Below are 22,334 nucleotides of genomic sequence, written 5' to 3'. Positions count from 1 at the left end.
AGGAAAAGTACCACTACCCCCCCTTCAGACATGATGTCTTGTTGAATGTTGACATTTGGCGGTTGATCGTCTTCTGTTGAAACCCCTTCATAGAGGGTTTTTGAATATTTTATTCCCCCATACTCTCTACTCCCCTCCCCCCTTTCCACCTTTTTTCACTTTGAATGTCCATCTCTGGAACTGAAGGACTTGTCGGATATGTATGTATTGGTTGTGATGAAGTCGGCCCCCTTGTATCCGGAGGTCAGAAAGAAAAGTATGATGATGTATGGCTCGTCAAAGAGACCAGATTGCGATGTAGCTGCAGACACAAACTCAGATGCTTTCATGACGGAGAGGTGTATCTTGTACAATGACTAAATGACGAAAAAGACGCCTGTTCTATGACAATAGCTGTGAATGATACCCAGTACATGTTATGCCAGACTCTCTTGATTGCCAAATTGATCAGGTATATAATTACAAAAGCTAAGTGTATAATTACAAGCAACGCAAAAAAGTGTTCACAAAAAAGGGGGCAACTATTCAATAGCAGCAGCAACAGCAACAAACGTGTGAGAAACATAGAATCAAAAAACCACGTCTTGTAAAGCCCACGAGTGCGTGACCAAAGAAGAACCATCAACGGCAACATGTCCCTTGTAGGTCCCGTGTCATGATCCTCTCGTGGCGCCAAAGAAATTCCATAACCAAACCTCACGCCCTTGATGTTTGTTTCCGTCCTTTACCAAAACTCCCGCATCCAGCGCCAATATTTTGTGACAACAGGTCCATCCAGCGCCGCCTCAATGATGACTATTCAACTCCTCGCTTGCTAAAGTTGACTCAGACAGCAACAGAAGGGCCCTGCTCGCGCTGTCTCTTGACGATGTAGTACGTGATCAAGCTCTTTGGATCGTCCTGGACATCCCTGAGGGCATGCCAGAAGGCCTCCTCGCCGACGCGAGCGTGCAGAGCCACGCAGAGTTGAACAGCATCCATGCGGACGCCCGAGTCGGCCGAGACGAGGCATCGACCAGCAAGGGCGGCAAGTTGGCCGAGCTCCGTGTCGGTGGGCACAAAGTTGGTCCTCTTGTCAAGCATGGTTCGTAGAACATGCAGTCCCGTGCTCAGGATACGGTTGTCCTCGGGGGCAGTACCGTCGTACGCTTGGAGACGCTTGGTCAGAACAACAACAATCTCGGAGCCATCGCCAATGGTCACAAGCTCGTCAGCCAGCAGCTCGACGCCGCTGACAATGTGTGCACGGATGTCATATGCGCTGCGAGTCTCGAGAAGAGACTCGAGGCCCCTGGACACGTGAGGCTGGAAGTTGTCACGTTCCTTTCGGAGAAGTAGCCTGATGGTGGCTAGGATCTGGGCCTTGATATCCTGGGCCTTGTCCATGTTGACATTGGGCAAGGGGTCCTCAAGATACTGGAACAGGCCAATCAGTAGCGCCTCAAACTTGTCGTCCGTGAAGATGCCCTTGCTGTCTCGCAGGAGAGACTGCAGCTTCCGGAAGCCGTGGACATCAAGAGTTCGGGCCTTGATCCTGGTGATGCCGCTGTCAAGCAGCCGCGAGTTCTGCTTCGTCCTCTCGGGAGAGTCTACGTCTTGCATCACGGGAGCCTGGGCGTTGGCCGCATCGGCGTTGACAGGCTTGTCCTCCAGCACAGGAAGGTTGAAGGTCGGCTTGGGGGTTGCCTGATCATCAGTAAAGGGGTCTTCGTACACTTGCAATGTCGAGGCAGGAGTTCCGGGCACAGGCTCTACCTGCATGGGCTCTGTGAGAACGGGAACGGGAGCTGGAGCAGGAGTAGGTTCTACCACGGGTTCTGCCACAGGCTCCGCTGCAGGTTCCGGAGCAGGCTCTACTGCGGGCTCTGGCATTGACTCGGTCACTGGAGTGCTCAACTCCTCAGGCGCCTCTGGAGGTGGTGCGGATGCCTGCCGGTGCAATCCAGCCATGGTTGGGACTACGAGAGTGAAATCCTCATTCGCCCTTGAGGGACTGCTCGAGGGCAGCATAGCAGACTGCGATTGCTTCAACTTGGTAGGGCTCACACGGGGCGAAGCGGCTGGCTTGGCTGGCGACCTTGCAGAAGTAGGAGATGGCAAGCTGGACTCGCTGGCATGAGGCGCATGACCGGGCCGCGGCCGAGGTCCAGTCCTCTTAGGAGTGGTCGCTCTGGGCCTTGGCGTCGTGGTCTTGGACTTCACACTCTCAGGACTCCCAGGTTCCACAGACGGATGATCACGAACAGAGTAAGGGCCAGCAGTGGCAGGACGAGCCGCCAGCTCCGGCCTTCTCCTCGTTGGCCGCATCGGAGCCCCTGACATGCCACCAGCCTCTGGCCGGGTTCGAGTTGCTGAAGGCTTGGTGGCTGTGGTCGTTGTCTTCACGGGTGAAAGGTGAGCCATGGCAGAGCCAGGTCGGGCTGGGAGGTTCTTGGCAGCAAGGTTTGCCTTTCGCTGAGCCATCATTGTCTCGCGGAGGCTGGGTTTGCTGGTGCCCATTGTGCTCTTGGAAAGTCCAAGGCCTGGGCGTGCCACAGGCTCTGCCTTCTTGGGCGAGTTGGGGTTGCTAGGATCCTTGTTGAGGAGCTTCTGGGCAGTCGTGTCTAGATCGGCCATGATACTATTCCGTGTTAGCCAAACCAAATGAGGAGCGGTACAGGGGAGTTCAACTTACGCATCTGCTCTCGCGGGCCAGATCCCCCAGAATGCCCAGAATGTCGACCGCATCTTCTCTCTCACTGCCGGGTTCGCATCCGCCAGGCCCTTCTTGATACACTTCTCGATCAGATCAACACCACCCGTGTGCTCGATGTGGTTCTTATGCTGGGCCTCCTTCTTCAAGATAGTCTTGAGCCAGCCCGTGACGTATGTCCTAGGCGCGACGTTCTTGTCTTGACAGGCCATCCAGAGGTGCTGCATCAGTCGAGGCGTGTACGAGACTCTGCTCACAATCGTGTCCACCGTCACATTGGCGAGTTGCGAGCTGATCTTCTTGGTTCCGGCGGAGAGCTTGACAAACGTCTGCATGAGCAGCTCAACCATAGGATCCATGGCCGGGCCAAACGTATTGGCAACCTCCTGAACAAGGCCACATCCCTCCTTGCATAGACTGGTTCTCAGCGAGACAACCGTCTTGATGATACCGTCCAACATGCTTCGAATCCCAGCAAGGTAGATATCGGGAAAGTCAGATGCCGCGTTGCCCACAAGCAGCCTTCGGAGTTTTGTGATGGAATCCTCTCGCTTCATCCAGTTTTGTTCCGACTCCTTGCCATCGAAAAACCACGCCATTTCCTTAAAAATGTCGTCGAGTTCTCGGTGCGTGTTGACGTACAAGGGATCGAGGCTCTCGGGCTTAGTGTCGATGCCTGGGGTGATGGGACGGTCGGAGATGGACGAGACGCTGGCGGAGAGTACTGGACGAGGCGGCGGAGGGGCTTCAGAAGGCGTCTCGGGACGGCCAGATGTCGGGGCAAGTTCCTTGACGATGGCCTGCTCAATGGCGGGCCGCACCTTGAAGTTCTTGAGCTGTCTCTTGAGATCCGACTTGGCGGCACCCGGGGCGGACCGGAAGAGCTCAATGACAGTATTCTTTGCGGCATCTCGAACCATACCGTCGGCATCTTCGAGTAGTTCCATTAGCGTGGGAACATAGGCTCGGAAGGGAAGTCCCTGTTCTTTGTGCATCTACGCTATTAGCACATGTAACCGTGATTCCTGTAGATCATCCTCCTCACCTGTAGTAGCCAACTCATGGCAGACTCCTTGGCTCTGGCGCTCTTTCCTCCCATGGCCGTATTGCGGACAAATCTCTCAACATCGGCGGGCGCAACAGTGTACAGGGTGACGAGGGAGTGCGATGCGAGAGAGCGAAACTTGTCCTTCTGGTCCCCGAGCTTCTCGATAACCAGGGGCAGCGTGCGAGCGGCCTCCTTGGTCAAGAGCTTGGGGTCCTGGCGGGACAGGCGGGTCAGGAGGTGGTTGAGGGCCGTGAATCCGGCGTTCATGAGGGCGGCATGCTGCGAGGTGGCGGCGGTGCGCAAGCCGTCAAACAGCTGCGGGACGCTCGCCTCGGGGACATTGTGCTGCTTGATGCCGGACTTGATGACGGTAACGTACTGGACCTTGGAGTCGAGGGTCGAGTCGCTACGGAGGATGGTCGCGAGGTCGGCGACCTGCTGATCGGTGAGCTTTGTGTCGGCCATGGACTTGTAGGCGACGAATCTATACAATTAGGTGTCAGCCGTTTGCGATGTTTATCATGACAACGGGAGGAGATGGAAGCATGGAGGGGCAGGAAGACGGCGCACATGCCCTCGAGCGACGCCAAAGTGGCCCGTACACGCTCGTCTCTCCCATTAAGTGTCATGACGGCGCTGATGATGCGCCATGCGTTGAAGGTTGCCGGGAAATTAGTCTTCCCAAGCAAGGGAGGGAAGACAGCTGCATCCAGAAGACAAGCAAAACATACCTGCGTGTTTAATTGAGTGACAGTTCGTAGACGGCAGAGCGAAACAGTGGAATCGCTCCGGTTGATGTGCGCATCGAGAGGCGTGGGCGAGATTTGTTGTGTTTGTTTTGTTTTGTTGTTGTTAGTGACAGGCTCTAGTCTTTGTTGTTATCTTTTGGGGTGTGGGCGGGACAGGGACATTGGATTTTGGTGTGTGATGATGTCGGGCGCGGGCGCGGGCGCGGGATGGAGCGAAAACAACGGGACCAGGGGCTGCCGTAGTTGCCCCGGAGAATGATGGAAACCCAAGGTAGGTGTGCCCCGCAGCTTTTGGGCCGCGCTTGCCCACACGCGCCCTCTGCAACCTGCCCGCTGCGGGTAACGCTGGGGCTTGGTGGGGCTTTCGTTAGGGGCTTTTCTGGCTCTATGGAGGGGTTGTTTTGCTGGCAGCTTTACTCATGACATCTTCAAACTGACAGCCAGAGATGAGAAGCCTCATCTTCTTCGCACGACCATAGCTCTATTCAGCTGTTCCTAACCTCCAATATCTTTGTGTAACTCTGTTCGCTCTCTTAATCCTTCCTCCGCCTCTCTCTTTTCCTCGCCCAGCCCCTTCTTAGCCTGGACCGCCTCCTGAAAACTCACTTACCCCTCCATTCCATCCACCTCGAAGATCCCTCTCAACCAGAAACTCTGAGCACATAACCTCGTGGCCGGCCCGTCTCCAAAGAGTCTCATCTAGTCTCAGCTCCCACTCCTTCTCTCGTATGCCTCATCCTCCCCCCGTGTCAGCCGTCCCGACCCCCGCCTCCATCTTCTCACCGGTCCCGATCATGTCCCCCGCCGTCCAGGTCCCCACTCCCTCCGGGTCCCGGGACCGCCCCGAGATCCCCGGCGCCGGAGACTTTGATCTCCCCAAGCTCCGTCTCGAGATCCGCGACCTCTCTCACCCGGGCTCCTCTGCCTTCCTCGGTGCCGTCAACGCTGCCGACTACCTTGCCCGTGCTGCCCAGCGCGTCCTCGCACTGCTCTATGAGTCGCCCACGTGCCCCACAACAACACTCCCATCTACGCGGTCCGTCACTCTTATCCTCCGTGACATGGGCGGTGTTGCCTACACCACTGGCACCGAACTCGATGACGACCATAAGGAGATTCACTTCTCCCTCAACTACATCAAACAAATCAGCCCAACATCCCGCCGCACTGACGAGATCGACGGTGTGTTGACCCATGAGTTGGTTCACTGTCTGCAATATCACGGCCATGGGACGTGTCCTGGTGGACTGATCGAAGGCATTGCCGACTGGGTGCGGCTCCGTTGCCATCTTAACCCTCCCCATTGGAAGCACAATGCCGATGGCAAGTGGGACGCTGGCTATCAGCAAACGGCCTACTTCCTCGAGTACATTGAGGACCGCTTTGGACATGGGACAATCCGCCGCATGAATGAGAAGCTAAGGATTCAGACGTACGAAGAAAAGAAGTTTTGGACTGAGCTTGTCGGACGACCAGTCGAGCAGCTTTGGGACGACTACAAGGAGAAGATGAAATCTTGCTAGATAGCTCTATTAGACAGGAGGCGTTCACGGATCTGGATCGACATGTAGGTGTTTGAGACGACGGAGATTTTATAGACGAAATGAAATAACTAGATGCCGAGGATATAAAACCTGCCCTGAGCCCAATCCCCAACTCCAAAAAGAAAAAGAAAAAACAAGGAAACGATCGAAAAAAATCACGGCACCCTAACTTGTACTGTTAATCCCGGCCAAATCTGTTACTCCAGTCGAATCAGGCGTTTTCCCACGGACCTCGAGGGTCCAATCTTTCATAGTGTTTAGCTTCTTAAGAACGAACAGGAAGGGGAGCGTCGCTCTCGCTGATGACGCTGCCGACCTCAGACCAGCTGGCGGGGGTGGCCATGCCAGAACTCTCGCTCATCACATCGTAGTACCGGCCAGTCTCGCCCTCGTGAGATGACTGCGCATCGCTGGCGATATCATCTCCGGATCCAATGATGGACACGGAATCCGTGGGTGTCAGCATACCGTCGTCACTGATGACCGAAGGCTCGGACATGGAAGCAGTGGGGGTGACGGGGAGGGGAGAGTAGAATTCGGGGCTCGAGTTTTGGGCCCAGGCCTGGATGGAGGCATAGGCATCCTCACGATCCTCCTGGCCAGCGGTCATGAACTCATTAGGACCAAGTTCGCGCTCGAGGGTGGCGGAGGTAGCGGTCTCAGAGGGGGCGGGGATGGGGTCGATCTCGGCGAGAGGAGCGTCAATAGCGGGAGTCTTCTCGTCCTGGTCGCGGGTGGTAGCGCTGTAGATATCGGAGATTTCATCGGCGGCAGGAGAAATGTGGCGGCTGGCTTCCATCTCATCTTGCATCTCTTGGGCATCGATATGATATTCATCCGCAAACGGGTTGGAGTAAACGGACGTGAGGAAACGAGATTGCTCCCCACGACGTCGCAGACCGTCGTCGGTACCTCGAACATCAGCACCGGTGTTGAAGACGTAGGTCCCTCGTTCAGCTCCCTCGTCCTGGCGGAGAAAGTCGTCAAACGACGATCCTCGGGGTCGAGACTCTGTGGTGGCGGGGCGTGATGCTGCGAGAGCTTCCTTCTCCTTTTGCTTCTCTAGCATGACGGAATTCCAATACAGCAGCTCCTCGCGCTGCCTCCGACGGGTCTCCTCATCAGCATCGACGCCAGACTCGGCGCCAGGGCCTCGGCGGGACTCGAGGAAGCCGTCGGCGTCTTCGGGCCTGTTAAAGATGGGCTCTCGGTGAGGGGGTCGATGCCCTCGCCCAAGGAGTGCAGAGCAAAAGCTATCCGTCGGCGAACATCGTCGGCGTATCGTCGCACCTCGGGCGACTCGTAGATTGCGACAGCTGTGGCGACGGCGACCGAAACGGCGACTACGGCACCTGATGCCAGGACAACATGGTTAGGCATTGTGTGTGGTGGTGGTGATTGTCAAAGACGCAAACACAAGCGAGGGTTTTTGGCAACAAGAGACGAGAACAAGCAACAGACGGGCGAGAAAGAAGACGGGGTCTCTCCTTCTCAAAAGGACGATGTAAAGAGAGAGCTTTCCAGAAACTCTGAGCAACCAAGACGGGAGGCAAAGGGGAAATTGAGCTTGCGTAGTCCTCGAGCATTCGCCACAGACGGACGGGCAGCCTTGTGGTACTGTAGGTCCAAGGTTGACCTCGGGGCAGTGAAGGTGCCCGTGGGCAGTGGCTCAGGCGACTTTTGGCCTGGGGGGGCAGCTCAGGCAGGCAGCTCTGGAACAGCAGCCACGCGCCGTGATTCGCAAGCTTCCCCCAGTGAGTGGGCGCGGGGTAAGGTCAGCGGCGCATCCATGGCCTGGACCTCAGCCCGTGACGACGACTTTCTGGGCGGAAAAGTAGAAGTAAAAAAAGGCACAACAAAATAGCAGGGACAAGCAGACAAAGGGTAGATTACGCAGAGCGATGCTGTTTTTTTCTTCACGTACCTGTAGCCACCAGAGGATGAGGCATCACTCCTGTCGCCTCTCTCTCACGTGTATGTATACGGGCAAGATGAACGATTGCAGATCAGTGCGGATGATGAGCCTCAGAGCGGATAAATTGAAACGCGTACTGTAGGTAGCGAAAGTGGAAAATTGGAAGAGTGAGGGAAAGGAGGGAAAAAGGGATCGACAGATCAAGGTGGGATTCAACGGGACAAGAAAGGATTTAAGAAGAGAGAGACAAACCCCGAGCCATCGGCGACAAGACGGACGGGAAAGACGGGAGAGAGCCTCTCTTCAAGCTTTTGATGGGGTGGCTGTGCTCTTGCCTTTTTCCTGCCTGGTGCGCTGCAAACGACAAATAGGCAAGGGAAAAGTAAGATTCGTTCGCAGTTTAGTTTTCAACGAGTTTAAATCGAGTCCTTCTATAGCATCCATTGTTTCTCATGTCAGAAATGGTCCTCGACTGTCGCTGCCCCTCTTCCCAATTCTTCCTCATCCGCCGCTTGCGGACGGCGCGCGTGACGTGATGTGATGGATGATGCGCAGAGCAGAGAGTCACTAACACGCCCGCTTCCCGGCCACATTGGCACGCTCTTGGGTTGGGGAAACACGCAAAGGCGTTGCGGCGAGATTCCAAAACTTGACAGCCCCTGAAACTCTGTTTCCTGTTCAGCCCGACACGTCATTGTTTTGCAACTTTGTTTCGTTGACGTCCAGGAATTGTAAGACGAGCTAGATAGCCGCGTCAGAATGGGTGTACTTGGAGGTAGTAGAGCCTCGAGTCCAGACAGCCCATCGGGTACATCCATGATCTCGGACGTAGGTACAGTACTACCTCCGTACACTACCTTGCCGTGGTGCGGCACCGATGGCCGGAGCATCCCATCTGCTCGAGTCAGCCTGGTCACGGCCTTTTCGAGGCGAGACCAACAAAAAGGACGATTGTGCCTAACCAACAACAAATGATCCATCCACTGGCGGATGAACCATGACGACGTCAGAACGGGACGCGGGAGTCTACCGTCATGCGCGGGTTGCGTACGTACTCATTCATTCCCTCTCAAATAAGACACCAAATCTGGACCACTGGTGATTCCGCGCCTGGCGCATTTCCGCGTAAAACGCAGACGCGAGGTCAGAGAAAACAAAACAATCTGATCGACCGAATCAGCCGGCGCATTCTGGCAAGTGACCAATGGATTCAATCCATGACCCGGCCCGGCCGGACCTGGACCATTCGGGCGGTGAATCCTCGCTCTTTTCGCATTCGCTCGCCATTGTCTTCAATTGAATCGCCACAGGCTGCCCGGGCCACAGAGCCGCCGAACACCGACCTGGCCCCGCTTCCTGGCTCCGGAGAATCGGCCTTCTGGGCGCGAGGCGGAGGATCGTTCACCCCTCGACGTGACCTTTGCGGTGGGCCAAGGGAGAGAGGGTCGGTGGGGTAGAAGGAAAAGAGGCAGGTGTCTCAAGGCCAAGGCCAAGAAAGAGCTTCGGTCACCAGGAGGACACAAGCCGAAACTTGGCAATCGGGGTCTTGCATCTGGCTCACATGGGCAGGTGGGCCAACATCTCTGCTCTGCTTGTCATTTCAGCTCTGTGAGTGGACGGCATGGTTGCAATGCCCAGACGAGAGATGCAATTGCGTATTCGGGCTGGGGAACGGTTGTCTTGGGGTCAACTCGGTGAGGGACATTATTCAACTTCATGTTGGATGGTGATGATGAATGCACGCACACAGAAAGAGACGCTTCATTGTGATGAAAATATGAGAATTTCAATTCATGGGGACGCCGAATGTCCCGTGTTCAAATAACCGTCGCTAATGCCAGATAATGTGGTATCAAAAAGAACCAACCCCGATTTCTGTTCCTGGAACTAGCCAGGAGTAAATCCGCCTTTTTTGTTGTTGGTTGCTGTGGCCTCGCTCTCTCACGGCTGTTCTCCGAGACAGAGCGTGGGGGTTCAGAGTCGAGACGCCACATCCATACCAAATCCATCCAAGATCCTCAACCATCGAGCCTCAAGCCCAACGTCGATCTCATGCGCGTCCATGGATAGAACGGCATCTGCTTTTAAGCAGACTTGGAGGTACCGGTGGAGTCGGTAGAGGTGACAGAGTCGGTGGAGTTCTGGCGGGCAGCCTTGGTACGCTCACTGACGAACTGGTTAATATCAAGATTGTTTGGAGAGAGAGAGGGCAAACTCACTAGGCAGAGCGGTCCTGGAGGACACACTGGTAGCGGGCGTTGCCAGTCTTGATGTGGAACTTGATGCCCTTGTTGTCGCCAAAGGACGAGGGAGTCTGGGCGGGAGTGGTGGTCTCAGGCATGATGAAGGTTGTGGTGGTGAGGATGGTGTAAGTGAGAGAGGTTTGGTGTAAGTGGACAGAAGAGAAGCAGACGATGTGATGAAGTGATGGATGATGAGAGATCTTGGACGAGGGAAGACGAGGCCTAATATACCTTTTGGACACAGGAAGATACGTATCTCGTCATTTCGGCCAGATGCACCTATCCACGGCCCGCGAGGCTAATAAAGGAGTGAGCCATTTTCTTGACGAGCAACAGCAACACCCTCAGCTTGCCCCACGATATGAAGCCTCCACTACGACTGTATGGTAGGGCGCACCCACCAAGACAGGATAGACCCTCGTCTCGTCTCCATGCGCCCCAGCATCCAGTGCCAGCAGGGGGTGGGCGTCTCACAAGCAAGGACCAGGCTCTGGACCAGACCTGGACGAGGAGAATGCCTTGCTGAGGAGGTGGTCACCGTCCTTCTCCATTGACGAGTTCCCGGCCACCTCCAGCAAGAAACAAACCGAGCACCACGGAGAGGAAATCTACGCCCCGTGTCTCGGACTGACTGACAGAGACACGGCTTCCACGGAATTGGCTCTGTGTGTGTGAGGCGTCCGTGGGTCGGGACACCTTCTAGAAGACCAACCGGGGCTTTCCAGGGTTTCCAGTTTTGATAGTGAATGGCCCGCATGGTCCAATCCCCGTCCCCGTGTCCGTCTCCGGTCCCTTTTCCCTCTTGTCGATCGGGGCTCGCTCCAACGGGGGGATTACTTGGGACCCTCTGCCATTGGCCACTCTGGCCGCGAGGCGGATATCATCGCACCTCCGTCTCTCCCGGCCGTGTCCCTGCACATTGTTTTTGCCCCCAAATTGCTGAGGCAAGAGGTATTATTGACCGCTCGTGACAGTGAGATCTTGTGCATCATCCATTCCTTTGGATTAGGCAATTGTGTACAAACCTCCGGCCACAACCTTCGGGATGCTTCGGTCTTTTTCACAATTTGACTCTGCTGGTACCATGGCTTCCGAGAGATGAACTTGGTGGCAACGAAATACGTTGATGAAAATCCGTCTCATACCCGGTGTGCATACTCTTAGCTCCCACCCACAGAACAAGCAGTACTCCTCAGTCACTCAGCTCGAGACACATCCAACAGGCATGGGCCGTTGGCATGGATAGGCATGGATCACAGGACAAGCTGCAGGGCGGCTCGCGCCTTGCTGGGCATCCCTTCACCTCAAAGGATAAGTTTCATAATAGTGATGACGTTGAGTAGCTCGGCTCTTCAAGGCGGCTTCCACAGCTCTCAACAGGACGCCTAGGGACGCCTAGGGATGCCCATTGTGCAGCTTATCCCCCGCACTCCGTAGCCGGCATTGAGCATGATTGGGCGTGTGCCACGAGGATCCACGACGGGGTCCCTGGCTTGTCTTCACCGCATGTCCCTGAGAGCACTCGCTGGGGGTAAAGAAGCTGGGCGATTTTAGCCTGGAACTCGACCATGCGGCTTTTATGGGTGCATTAGTCCTCGATTAGAGACTATCGTGTTGACCAAGACTTGTCAACAAGACTACAAGCGCCCTGCTCTGGGGCATCACGACGCCGTGCAGCGCGGGGTGAGATGCAAAAAGCATCACATGGACCCTCATATTGAGCGCACTACGGCGTCCACATTGTCGCGCCAGCCGCGGTGATACACACAAGAGCCGTTTGTTCCGTCGCTGGCGCATCTTGAGTTGTTAGTCGCGCGGTCGAATCCTCCTCACCCACCAGTCTCATCAGGCGTGGTCGACCGAGAGCCGGCTGGCAAAACCTCACATATGCATATGCATGGTGGATGTCGAGCGTCTCCCTTGTGTGTGCTTTGCTGACAGCACGCGACTTCTTCTCGTCTCCTCGAGATTCCTCCTCCGCTCAAGTTACCCTCCTCTGCCTTGTTTGTGGATGCTTGGCGAAATCCAGACTGCTGCGAGTGCTTCACGTTGCAACGCCACCTCCAGGTATTGACATGTCGCTTCGTGGCGATTCTCCAACTGCTGGCCTTCTCGATTGTCATCGCCGTTCCCCCGGGCCATGGTGCAACCACTGATATCCACGAATATGGCCTGATGCTCACCAAGTTGACATTGGGTATGCAGAGCCGCGGCGATTCCCCATCAGCTCATTGGTAGCGTCTTGGCTATGCGAAACAGTGGCGCCTTTTCCCTGGGCCGTTGCAGGCAGGCCCGAATCTGATACCGAGCACGCGTTCCAAGACGACGGCTCGCATATTATCTGCTGTCCATCATGCCCATGATCCGCTGCTCCTCGTCGGCGTCACTAGTTGAGTTGCCGGTGCGCACACCCCTTTCTGCAGCTCCTCATCTATGGTCTTCCGTGTAAGCATACCCTGGGCGAGGTTGGGTATCTCTTCCTTCTGCTTGCGCAAATAATTCTCCACACTTCGCATTCCCACTACGAGGAATCCGAGTTCTTCCCGGTCTACATCAAAGACCTCCCACCATTCGCACTCTGGCATCTTGGCACCCAAGTCTCGCGCCGCGTTATATATGGCAGCTGTCGCTAGAGCATGTGGCTGATGGGTGAGGTATAGCATCTGGGGCGAGAGCAGTGCCGTGTTTAGGTATTGAATGGTGCGTAACGAGATGGCGGATTTGGGCTTCGCCAAGAAGTCAAGAGTTTGGAGGTAAGTGATTGCGAGTGGGTGAGGCAGCGAGACGTGCGTATCGAACGAGAGAGTGTACAGGATACGGGCTTCAATGGCGAGCAGTCGGGTCTGGAAGGTGTGATAGTCGGCTTCGGACATGTAGTAGGACTTGGGGTCGTTTTCCGTCACGTTGTTGGATCGAAAGAAGGCCGAATCGTCCGATAGAAGGTAGGCATAGACGTTGGACACGTCGCGGGGTGATCGAGGCTGGGGTCCCATTTTTGATACCAGGTAAATAGCGGCAGCCGAGGTATCCTAGAGGGTGTGAGCATCACCAGGCGGCATATTTTAGACTGGAAGGTGGGCAGATCTCACACTAAACTCATTGGCCATGGGAGAGTCCACTAGCCAGTATCGTGCGAGGATGATGTTGGCCTGCGCTGTTACAGACTGGGGAAGCTCCAGAAGCTGGCCGGCAGCTTGCGTGAGGCATTGCGAAGCGATAAAGACGGCGTCTTGAAGATCCTGCGGTAGAGCCGAGAATGAAGATCGATGATACAGCTGTGAAGCCGTTGCTAGGGGGTTCAGTAGATGCGCCATGTTGGGCTTGGACTCCGCCAGCAGAAGTTGGTGGGTGAAGGTGTTTTGATTTGGTTGAAATTCACCCCCAAAGTTTGACGAGGCTGAAATTCATGGAAGCTTTGAGCTCCAGCGCCTGTTGCCGCTAACAATCAGCCGCTCCTCCACACCAACGTGGGGCCAACCGACGATCCCTGCACTTACATGTTAGCGAGAAGCAAGCAAGCAACACTCCCAGAACCACTTATGAGGTTCATAGGCCCTTGGCATTTCCAATGTTTAGGTGCGTAAGATATCAGCCAAGACTCAGTTTTTCAGTTGCAGGAAGTTCTTAAATAGGTAGGTGAATGCTGTGCTTGTGTGGCTGCAGCAAGATGGCGGCAGACCCACGTGACTTACTCACCATGATGCATGCCTCGAAGCTCTCACCTCGTCTCACCAAGCTACCAAGTGATTTCATGAGATAAATCCAATATCACCGCTTTAATTTTGAGATCGATACTTCATAGTCTAGCTCGAAACCCAGAGGCGATAGTTCACTACCTGTGAGCTACCCATACTTGGCTCTAAGATAGTCTCATAGCTGAGACAGGGTTCTCTCTAGGCCATATGACCTAGGGGGTCTGAATCCACCTGGGACCAGGAGCATTAAACATCAGTGCCATGGTAATCCTGATCGACACTGCAGTGCTACTGAATCAAAATGTGTGGGTTAGGGATGTCTTTAATGTTGCATCGCATGAAGGAGTTGTCAAATATGACATCCCGATGAGATGGAAGCTGCTGTTCCGCATCTTGCTTGTTTCGCGAAGACAGCAGCTCGTTGTAAAACTACCTACCCATTGACTTGTATCAATTTTATACACATATCAACGTGCAGAAGCCACGTCCTACTCCTCCCCCTACTCACATCAACAACGTCGCGGTCTCACATGTGGTCGTGGACATGCGGGGGAGTTGGAACCTGCATTGACAGTTGACAGGGTACGTAGCTTGAGCTTGAGCTAAGTTGAGCCGCTGTGGAGCTCCGTCCTCCGCAACACATCACCGCCATCTTCAGTTTATAGTACCAACCTTCCGGAACAGACAAACGGTCCACACCACCACGACCGCATCACGAGAATACATCGGCTTTGGGTAGAAACAGGTGCTGCAACGACCCGGGTCGCTCCTATCTGAATACGTCACGCCATCCTCCTCCTCCCCCGCTTCCCCTCCTCGTTCTTCAACCCACTCCGACCGACAATGGCCACCTCGGTCCCCCCCTCACCCAGCGAAGAAACACCATCCTTCGACCTCAACCTCCAGCACGGCCACAAAGACCTCGTCCAGGCAGTCGCCTTCAACACATACGGCGACCGCTGCGCGACCGGCTCCGTCGATGGCAAGATCCGCGTCTTCAACCGCCACAAGGATGGCACATGGCGCCTTTGCGATACCTGGACGGCACATGGCGGAGAGATTCTAGAGGTAACGCAGCCCCCCTTGGAACCCTGCCCTTGTCTCTGGCTCCTGTATCATATCTGTCGCACACATACGAGAGACTCATCGCTGACGCGCCTTTGTTCTATAGCTTCAATGGCTTCCCGCGACCGTATACCCTAACCTGATCGCCTCCCTCGGCATTGAGGGCCGTTTCCGCATCTGGGTCGAGGATCCCTCTGCCGCACCTGGACGCCGTTTCTGCACTGGACGATCTGGCAACGGCAAGCCTGCCTTTGACACACGATCCAACAAGGCCCCATACCGGTCATTCTCCATGAAGCACAACGAAGAGACCCGACATACCTACCTTGCGCTGCTCTCGACGGACGGCCGGTTAACTGTCTCCGAGAACGACCAACCCGAGAACCTCTCCGAGTACACCTCTATCGACGAATTCACCGTCGCCCCAAAGCCCAGTAGAGGCGAGGAGCTTGCCTTTCGCGTTCGCTTTGACCCCAACCCTGAGCCATGCTACACGGCCTTGCGCGCAGGTGTACCATCTGATTCACTGGGCCTTGTGGTCGCAGCCATGGACACCGTAAGAGTATATCGATCACGCGATATTGTGGCAACCTCCATTGGCATCCAGCAGACACAAAAAGAGTTTTATCTCGCTGTAGAACTACCTGGCCATCGAGGCCTGGTGCGAGATGTGGCATGGGCGCCGGGGAACATCAGGGGATACGATATCATTGCGACAGCATGCCAGGATGGCTACGCCCGCGTCTTTCGAATCGAGACACCCTACTCAGAAGACGACGGACTGTCATGGTCAGCCTCAGATTTGCTCCGGTCAACTCCCCACGCCTCTACCAGAGATTCAACGCCTCAAGCCAGAACCAACGGAACCGCAACTCCGACTGAAAAGCAGGCGCAGACACCGCAACTGCAGCCCATGCAGCACCATCACCAGCAGCAACATCATCAACAACATCAACACCACCCTTCCGGCCTCAGTGCCAGTCTCGCCAAGTCGGGATCTCTGGGCGATCGCCATTGGGCCGGTCAGCCTGGCCAAGTCAAGCACACATTCCAGGAGATTTCAAAGCTTGATAACCACCGCACACCGGTTTGGCGAGTTGGGTTTGACGACGACGGTCAGATTCTAGGCAGCACGGGCGACGATGGCCGGTTGTTGTGCTATCGGCAAACGCCCAACGGAGCATGGGCTAAGAGCTCCGAGTTGGCGGTACAAAAAGCTCGCATGGCTGCTCCATGAGGCACTGCGACGGCGAAGACTGGACCCGGATCAGTTGTTCAAGTCTCCTAATGACACATTGCGAAGGGATTAGGGGTCGTTCGCCAAGTTATCTCAGGAACTGGCCATCAGGCGAGCCATATTGAGCACCGCCACGCGTACCAGAGGCCAATACCGCAGAGACTGGTGTCTCTCCGGTGACTGTCAGGGTTTCATGCCTATCGCTCCGATGCTATGGAAAGACTCGGTGGCTGTGACTATGACTGTAGTAGTTGCGTTCAAGAGAAGGCAGAGATCGGAAGCATTCTACGGCTTTGGATTTAACTCACCATGAAGATTGGACACTACAGCTTGATATTTATGAAATGAATAAGGTCCGGACTTAGAATAAATATCGGTGTCATATTGCTGGGAATGCGAGATGAGAGGGTAAGACTCCCCTATGCGAAAGGAGTGGACACACAAGCAAAGAAAGATCAAGTTACATAGTAGTTACGTGAAAACTTAGGAGCAGTTCATCCAGCTAGGAACATGAATTGAATAAAGCTTAGTTAATCAATGCATCATTTATCATTACTGTGGCCAGAGTCGAAACATAAATCGGATAGCAGTTGTGTACCTTGGCAGCATAGTCAAGCCGATAGTCTGCTATCCATCGACACATAAGTGAAACAATTGGCACGCAAGTTGAGCCAGGCACATTGAACAGTATACATGGTATTCAGTAGATTTGTATTTTTGGGTAGTCTAATACCGAAGGCCCATCTGCAGGTCGCATGGTAAACGATGTTTCTCAGTGATTTTCATCTCTCTTTACCCATTCTCAATTTGGCATATTGCGCCGTGTTGTTATTGTTAGAGGTCAAGTACTTAGTCTTGAAACAAAAAGAAAACCCCCCAACGCCATTCTTCATGAGTCGATTTTGTGATTTGCGTCAACGTGCCGTGCGCTTGTATCCTTCAGGGGCAGACGGACAAGGTGCGGGGGTAAGATCGTCCAAGCATGTGATCTGGCTGCCAGCGACAACTCCCCACACCCTCTCTCAACGACATGCCTTGGCATGAAGCTGCCCCTGCTCCTCAGGATTGCACATTACTCGATTATTCCATTCATCCTCGTCGTTAAAAAAGCCATCTTGCTTAGGCAGCGTCGGCGCTGGCCGCAGGCTGAATGACCTTGGTGACCTGGTTGCCGGCACGGATAATGCGAGCACCAGCAGAGTCGTTCATGTAGGTGACATCCTTGTTCTCGAACTGAGCACGCTTCCAGACCTCAACCTCGCAGCCACCGCGGAGGACACCAACACGCATGGTGGACAGAAGGTTGTGGGCGGCGTTGGAGTGGTTGTAGACACCACCGTTGAAGATGGCGGTGGCATCCTTGCCAATGGCCGAGTTGATGAGAGCACGGCCACCGGGGTGGTCCTTGATGAAGTCGGTAACGTCGTGGATGACACCGGCAATGGCGACGAGACCCTTTCCGTTCTTAGAGTCGGCGACGAAGTCGTCCCAGTCGACAACAGGGAGCTGGTCAAGGGGAATACCCCAGTCGAGGGTGGCACGCTTCTGGTCGAGCTTCTTCTGGAGCTGCTGGACACGGCCCTTCTCAATCTCGTTCTGGCGGAACTGCTTCAGCTCGTAGGCAAGGCCGAGCTGCTTCCACATCCAGATGCTCCACTTGGTAGGGTCGTACTGCCACCATTCAATAGCGTTGCGGTAGTCCGAGGGGAACTCGTGGTGGAAGTTGTGGTAACCCTCACCAAGGGTGACGATGGCGGTAATGACGTGGTCACGAGGAGAGTTGCGGTCGTCGAAGGGCTGCTCACCGAGCCAGTGGGCGAGAGAGTTGACGCAGAAGGTAGCCTGCTGGACGAAGCAGACACGGAGGATACCAGCATAGACGAGGCCACCCCACCAGTCACCCCAGCCGAGACCGGCAACGAGCATGGGGAAGCCGAGCGCCATGAAGAGGACGCACTTGATGTAGTTCTTGTGCTGCCAGACAACGACGGAGTCCTCGTTCAGATCGGTAATGTCGGTTCGGCCCTGGCGCTTAGGGTTCTGCTTGAATACCATCCAGCCCATGTGGGAGTAGAGGAGACCCTTGCGGACAGAGTAGGGATCCTTGTCGGTATCGGTATAGCGGTGGTGCACGCGGTGACCATACGACCACCATCGGATGGAGCCCTGGACGGCGCCAGCGCCGACGCCAGCGAGGTAGATCTTGAGGGGAAGAGTGCCCTTGTAAGCGGAGTGAGACCACATACGGTGGTAACCTGGCGAATTGTGAGTATTCAGTCTTGTTTGGATCCGGCCAGAACGATGAGCGTCCTGACAAAGCGAAACTTACCAGCAGTAATGCCCAGACCAGTGTTAACGTAGTAGATGACAGCCCAGATGGCGGTCTTGAGCTGGAGAGGAACCCAGTAGGCCGAGATGAAGCCAATCATGGGAACGATGACAACGAGAGTAGTGTTGAGCCAGTTGATGTGCTGGTGGATGTTCTTCCAGGTCATCGGGACGTCGGAGATATGGACCTTGTTGGCGTTGCTCTTGGGGGCACCGGATCGAAGAGGGACGTAGTCCTTGGTGCCATCAGGGAAGGCCTGGGCCTGCTTGCCCGCGGCGGTGGACGACGACATGTTGATGGGTGTTGTCCAAAACGATCTCTATGTGTTGAAGATGGCGATGGCAAGTGTCGTCGGGAAGAGAGTGCCCAGCACACACGAGAACCAAGAGGAGATGGCTTCTCGGAGGAGTGAAGGGGGAAGGATGAGCCTTTTGTTAATGGCTATCCTAAGAAGATGATGAGGATGAGAGGAGGATGAGGGTCTGAGGAGGGAGGTTGGTCGAGAAGGCGGTTGGGGCGGAGGGTTCCAAAAGGGCTTTATATCAGACCCGACCCGGAGCCGGGCGAGGACTGGACTGGATGGGATGGATGAGAAAGAGACCGGGGGGTGTGCGGGTGGGTGTGGGAATGGGAGGCGTGAGACAAGTGGAGGACGAGTGGAGGTTTCTGCGGCGGGAACAGGCCAAGCGGCCAAGCAGGAGGCACAACAAGGAGCGGAGGAAGCGAAGAGAAGGGTACTGTTGAAGCAAGGGCCCTTGTTCAAGGTTGAGGGCAGTGGCGGAGACGATGCGATGGATGCTGAGAACCGAATCGACGTGCGTCGCAGAGGGACAAGGAACCGCAGCAAGGAACACAGGCGATGGCGTCAAACAACCGTTGCCCTGTATCCAGATGACCAGTCCTCCTCGAGACCACTGCACCCGTTCCATACACCAGGTCTCGCTTGATCAATCAGATCAACATGATCAGTTGGGGACGGAGTTGAAAGATCAAGTTGGGGCGGAGGTTTCCCTGTTCTGTTGGAGTTTCCTTGACTGGCACGCGCTGTGTCCCTTCCGACCCCGACCCTCCACATACTCGTCTACCACATCTCGAAGCATGAGCCTCGGTGATTCACTAACACGTCAAGAAGCCGTTGCTTGTGAAGATTGATGAGGACCAAATGGTGAGTTCTCGTGATTGTCAGCCATGACCCTCCCGTTTCACTGTGTGATAAGAGGTTGAACTGGAGCGCAGCGCCCCCATTGGCACACCCCCTGCCGTTTGTGCATGAACAGGGTAAGAAAAATCCATTGGGGATGGACGGACGGAAGAAAAAAAAAAGAGAGGCTCAGAGCAAATCCTCCTGCAAATGGCCAATACCACTCCCGTCTCCCTCCGTTCCGGCCGCCTCCCGGCAACTCCAGGTACCCAAGCCAGGTCCCATCAGGAATAAAATGGATATGGGTACCTGGTCGGTACACTCCCGAGGGTTGTTGGCTGGTCCATCTCAGTCACTAACACGAAAGCTCTTGGTCAAGCTAGGGGAGGGATTGGCAGCTGTCGGGCTCGGGGAAAGCGAGACAGTATGGACTGCCGGAAGTACCGATCAGGTAACTTGATCAGTCTAGAGCTGCGAATTTGACCATCCGAGCGGCAACAGAGAAATCCCATCTTCCACAAGCCAGGAATGCGACCCTGTCACAACCTTTGACAGCCGCCGCGATTCTGATTATCAACCTGAAGTCCCCTAATCCCCGCTCCCTGCCTTGACAGATGCCGAGATCTCCCATACCCCGAAGTGAAAAGGGTAAAAAACGTGTGATGCTGAAGAATCAGCCCATGATTGCGAAATTCGCCGCTGGGTATTCGACAATTGCTGGGAGAGGGACAGAGGAAAAAAAGAGCTGGGCCAGGTACACGACAGGGGGTGAAGCTCTTGTCGACGTCAAACCTCAACACCTTTTCGAATGGATGATGTGCACCCCACCCCTTCCCCAACAACTTTTTTGGCGGCTGCCCTCCCCTCCAATCGCTGCGGGGCCCGGGCGTCCGTCCGGTTGCCGTTGGAGGCAAAGCTCGGTACCCTTGCCAGATGGCAAAGTACCGCTGCGCACAAATCTAGCGTGCTCGGTACCTCGCCTACGTGCCACGGCACATCTCCTCTCTCACCTAACCCTGGGTCGGGCAACGCGCCAAAGAGGAGCCGGTGCGTGCCTTGCAGGGGAAGCTCCCACAAAAGTTGATGGAGCCGCCTGGAGCTCCATAGCCATAGCCCGGTGGTTGGTGTTTTTTTTTCTTCTGTTGCTGTAGGGCTCGGGCATGGAGCGAGCGTCAAAAGAAAGGGTCCACTTGTCGAGAGGCGATGCTGACCATTTGCCGGAGGGGAGTTTTGGGAGACAGAGAGACATAGACTGACTGGGAGAGTCCAAGAAATTATGGACCGTGTAAGTCAGTCACAATCAGATACACACCAGGATTTACGTGGCGAATTGACCTCAATTGGGATGTTGACGTGTAAATCCCATACCCTCTAAACTCGTTGAGAGTGCCGTTTCCACATCCGGTCATGCCGAGGCTGAGACGCACGCTTATCTACAAGATCTTGCCAACGCTTCAGCATCACAAAACGTCGTCGTCCAATGCGTCGCCTGCCAACGTCACCTCGGTCAGCGTCCAGTCCAGGCATTCCATAGTTACAACGTAGATAGCAGTAGAGCTTGTCACCTAGGCTGACCTTGACATCACCGCCCCGAACAATGCCGAGAGTCATCCCATTCTGAGCATCATCATGCCATCGCCATGTGCCGTGCTTGAATTGCCGTTACAACAGTCAGATCCCCAAGATTCATCTTGAACCCAACGGCCAACCGAGAGAGCTGTATTTCCCAACCTCAATCCCGGAAAGAAGCAAAACACCCTTCAAGACTCCAGCCCTGCCGCGAACTCATGGTCCCCGCCCTCACAGGATACCACCTCTTCTCCCCAGATCGAACCATGCCTCGGCCCATTTGCTTCTCCCGTGACATGATCTGCCCTTCCTCCAGGCTCTGAGGTCTCATCTCAATCATGTACGTATTCACAGTTGGGGCGGAGAGACCTGTCCATCCCCTGTTGCCGTCCTCCCGTTGTGCCGACGGGATGCTGTAGCACAGCTTGCCTTGCAACTGACAGGGGAAGTACGTACCGAGGAACCAACCCTCGCTCTCCCCCAGCTTTTTCCCCAACAGAAACGCAAAGATCGGGATTCGCCAAGCCTAGAATTGCCCAATCGCGCCCGAGTCCATTACAGATGGATCCCTTTTTCGCCTCTTCTCTAGGTTGTCCTCCACTCCACATCCCTTGTTTTTCCGTCCTTGACCGTCCGTGAGTCTTTGTCTCCATGGATCCATTGTCAGGCAAACAAATTCTTCCTTGAAAGCAAGGTTCAACACACGTCACGTGATTCCACCATCACTTCTTCCTGTCAGCTTCCAGAACCCTTCCATGGCGTCGGGTGGCGCACGCTACGTATCGCGCCGTTTCCATTGAGCTTCCAATTGACTACCGCCCCTGCGTCAGAGCCACGAGCTTTCTCAACCTCTTGTCGTTCGAACTTTCGTCCCATCTTGAGCCACTTACTCAACGGCAATCCCTATCATCGACTCATAGTCTTCTTTTGTTGAGCTTATCTACCATCAGTCATCTCTCTGATGCCTACATGGCACACGGCACGTCATATCAAACCTCAAGTTACAGTACCAATATCGTCTGTTAGTCCATCTTTTTTCTTTTTAACATCGTCACTACATATTATCCAATACAGTACTATCAGCAGCCTCTCCTTCACCGCCGACGC

General features: G+C 54.9%; 7 protein-coding genes across 7 annotated transcripts; 2 read left to right on the top strand and 5 right to left on the bottom strand.

Moving 5' to 3' along the window:
- Positions 1 to 825: 825 nt before the first annotated feature.
- On the bottom strand, positions 826 to 4,369 carry MRS44_006538 (uncharacterized protein; the record flags this gene model as incomplete). Its single annotated transcript, XM_046278119.2, has 4 exons — positions 826 to 2,620; positions 2,675 to 3,687; positions 3,738 to 4,224; positions 4,311 to 4,369. The coding sequence occupies 4 exons, from the start codon at positions 4,367 to 4,369 to the stop codon at positions 826 to 828; spliced, it is 3,354 nt and encodes a 1,117-aa protein (XP_046139857.2).
- Positions 4,370 to 5,283: 914 nt separating this feature from the next.
- Positions 5,284 to 6,012, top strand: MRS44_006537 (uncharacterized protein; the record flags this gene model as incomplete). Its single annotated transcript, XM_046284672.2, has 1 exon — positions 5,284 to 6,012. The coding sequence occupies one exon, from the start codon at positions 5,284 to 5,286 to the stop codon at positions 6,010 to 6,012; it is 729 nt and encodes a 242-aa protein (XP_046139858.2).
- A 286-nt stretch (positions 6,013 to 6,298) lies between these two features.
- Positions 6,299 to 7,413, bottom strand: MRS44_006536 (uncharacterized protein; the record flags this gene model as incomplete). Its single annotated transcript, XM_065621802.1, has 2 exons — positions 6,299 to 7,237; positions 7,303 to 7,413. The coding sequence occupies 2 exons, from the start codon at positions 7,411 to 7,413 to the stop codon at positions 6,299 to 6,301; spliced, it is 1,050 nt and encodes a 349-aa protein (XP_065477874.1).
- A 2,619-nt stretch (positions 7,414 to 10,032) lies between these two features.
- Positions 10,033 to 10,289, bottom strand: MRS44_006535 (uncharacterized protein; the record flags this gene model as incomplete). Its single annotated transcript, XM_046274587.2, has 2 exons — positions 10,033 to 10,114; positions 10,168 to 10,289. 2 exons carry the CDS (start codon positions 10,287 to 10,289, stop codon positions 10,033 to 10,035), a joined length of 204 nt encoding a protein of 67 aa, XP_046139861.2.
- A 2,253-nt stretch (positions 10,290 to 12,542) lies between these two features.
- On the bottom strand, positions 12,543 to 13,505 carry MRS44_006534 (uncharacterized protein; the record flags this gene model as incomplete). The annotated part of the gene is made up of 2 exons (XM_046284663.2): positions 12,543 to 13,220; positions 13,281 to 13,505. 2 exons carry the CDS (start codon positions 13,503 to 13,505, stop codon positions 12,543 to 12,545), a joined length of 903 nt encoding a protein of 300 aa, XP_046139862.2.
- A 1,224-nt stretch (positions 13,506 to 14,729) lies between these two features.
- MRS44_006533 (uncharacterized protein) lies at positions 14,730 to 16,188 on the top strand (the record flags this gene model as incomplete). The annotated part of the gene is made up of 2 exons (XM_046273337.2): positions 14,730 to 14,954; positions 15,058 to 16,188. 2 exons carry the CDS (start codon positions 14,730 to 14,732, stop codon positions 16,186 to 16,188), a joined length of 1,356 nt encoding a protein of 451 aa, XP_046139863.1.
- A 1,119-nt stretch (positions 16,189 to 17,307) lies between these two features.
- On the bottom strand, positions 17,308 to 18,809 carry MRS44_006532 (uncharacterized protein; the record flags this gene model as incomplete). The annotated part of the gene is made up of 2 exons (XM_046284699.2): positions 17,308 to 18,443; positions 18,518 to 18,809. 2 exons carry the CDS (start codon positions 18,807 to 18,809, stop codon positions 17,308 to 17,310), a joined length of 1,428 nt encoding a protein of 475 aa, XP_046139864.2.
- Between the last annotated feature and the right edge of the window lie 3,525 nt (positions 18,810 to 22,334).

This window comes from Fusarium solani (genome assembly GCF_023522795.1).
Source record: "Fusarium solani strain SB1 chromosome Unknown bctg00000003_1, whole genome shotgun sequence".
Lineage (NCBI taxonomy): Eukaryota > Fungi > Ascomycota > Sordariomycetes > Hypocreales > Nectriaceae > Fusarium > Fusarium solani.
The sequence above is the reverse complement of the archived record's forward strand: the minus strand, read 5'-3'. Positions and strand labels throughout refer to the sequence as shown.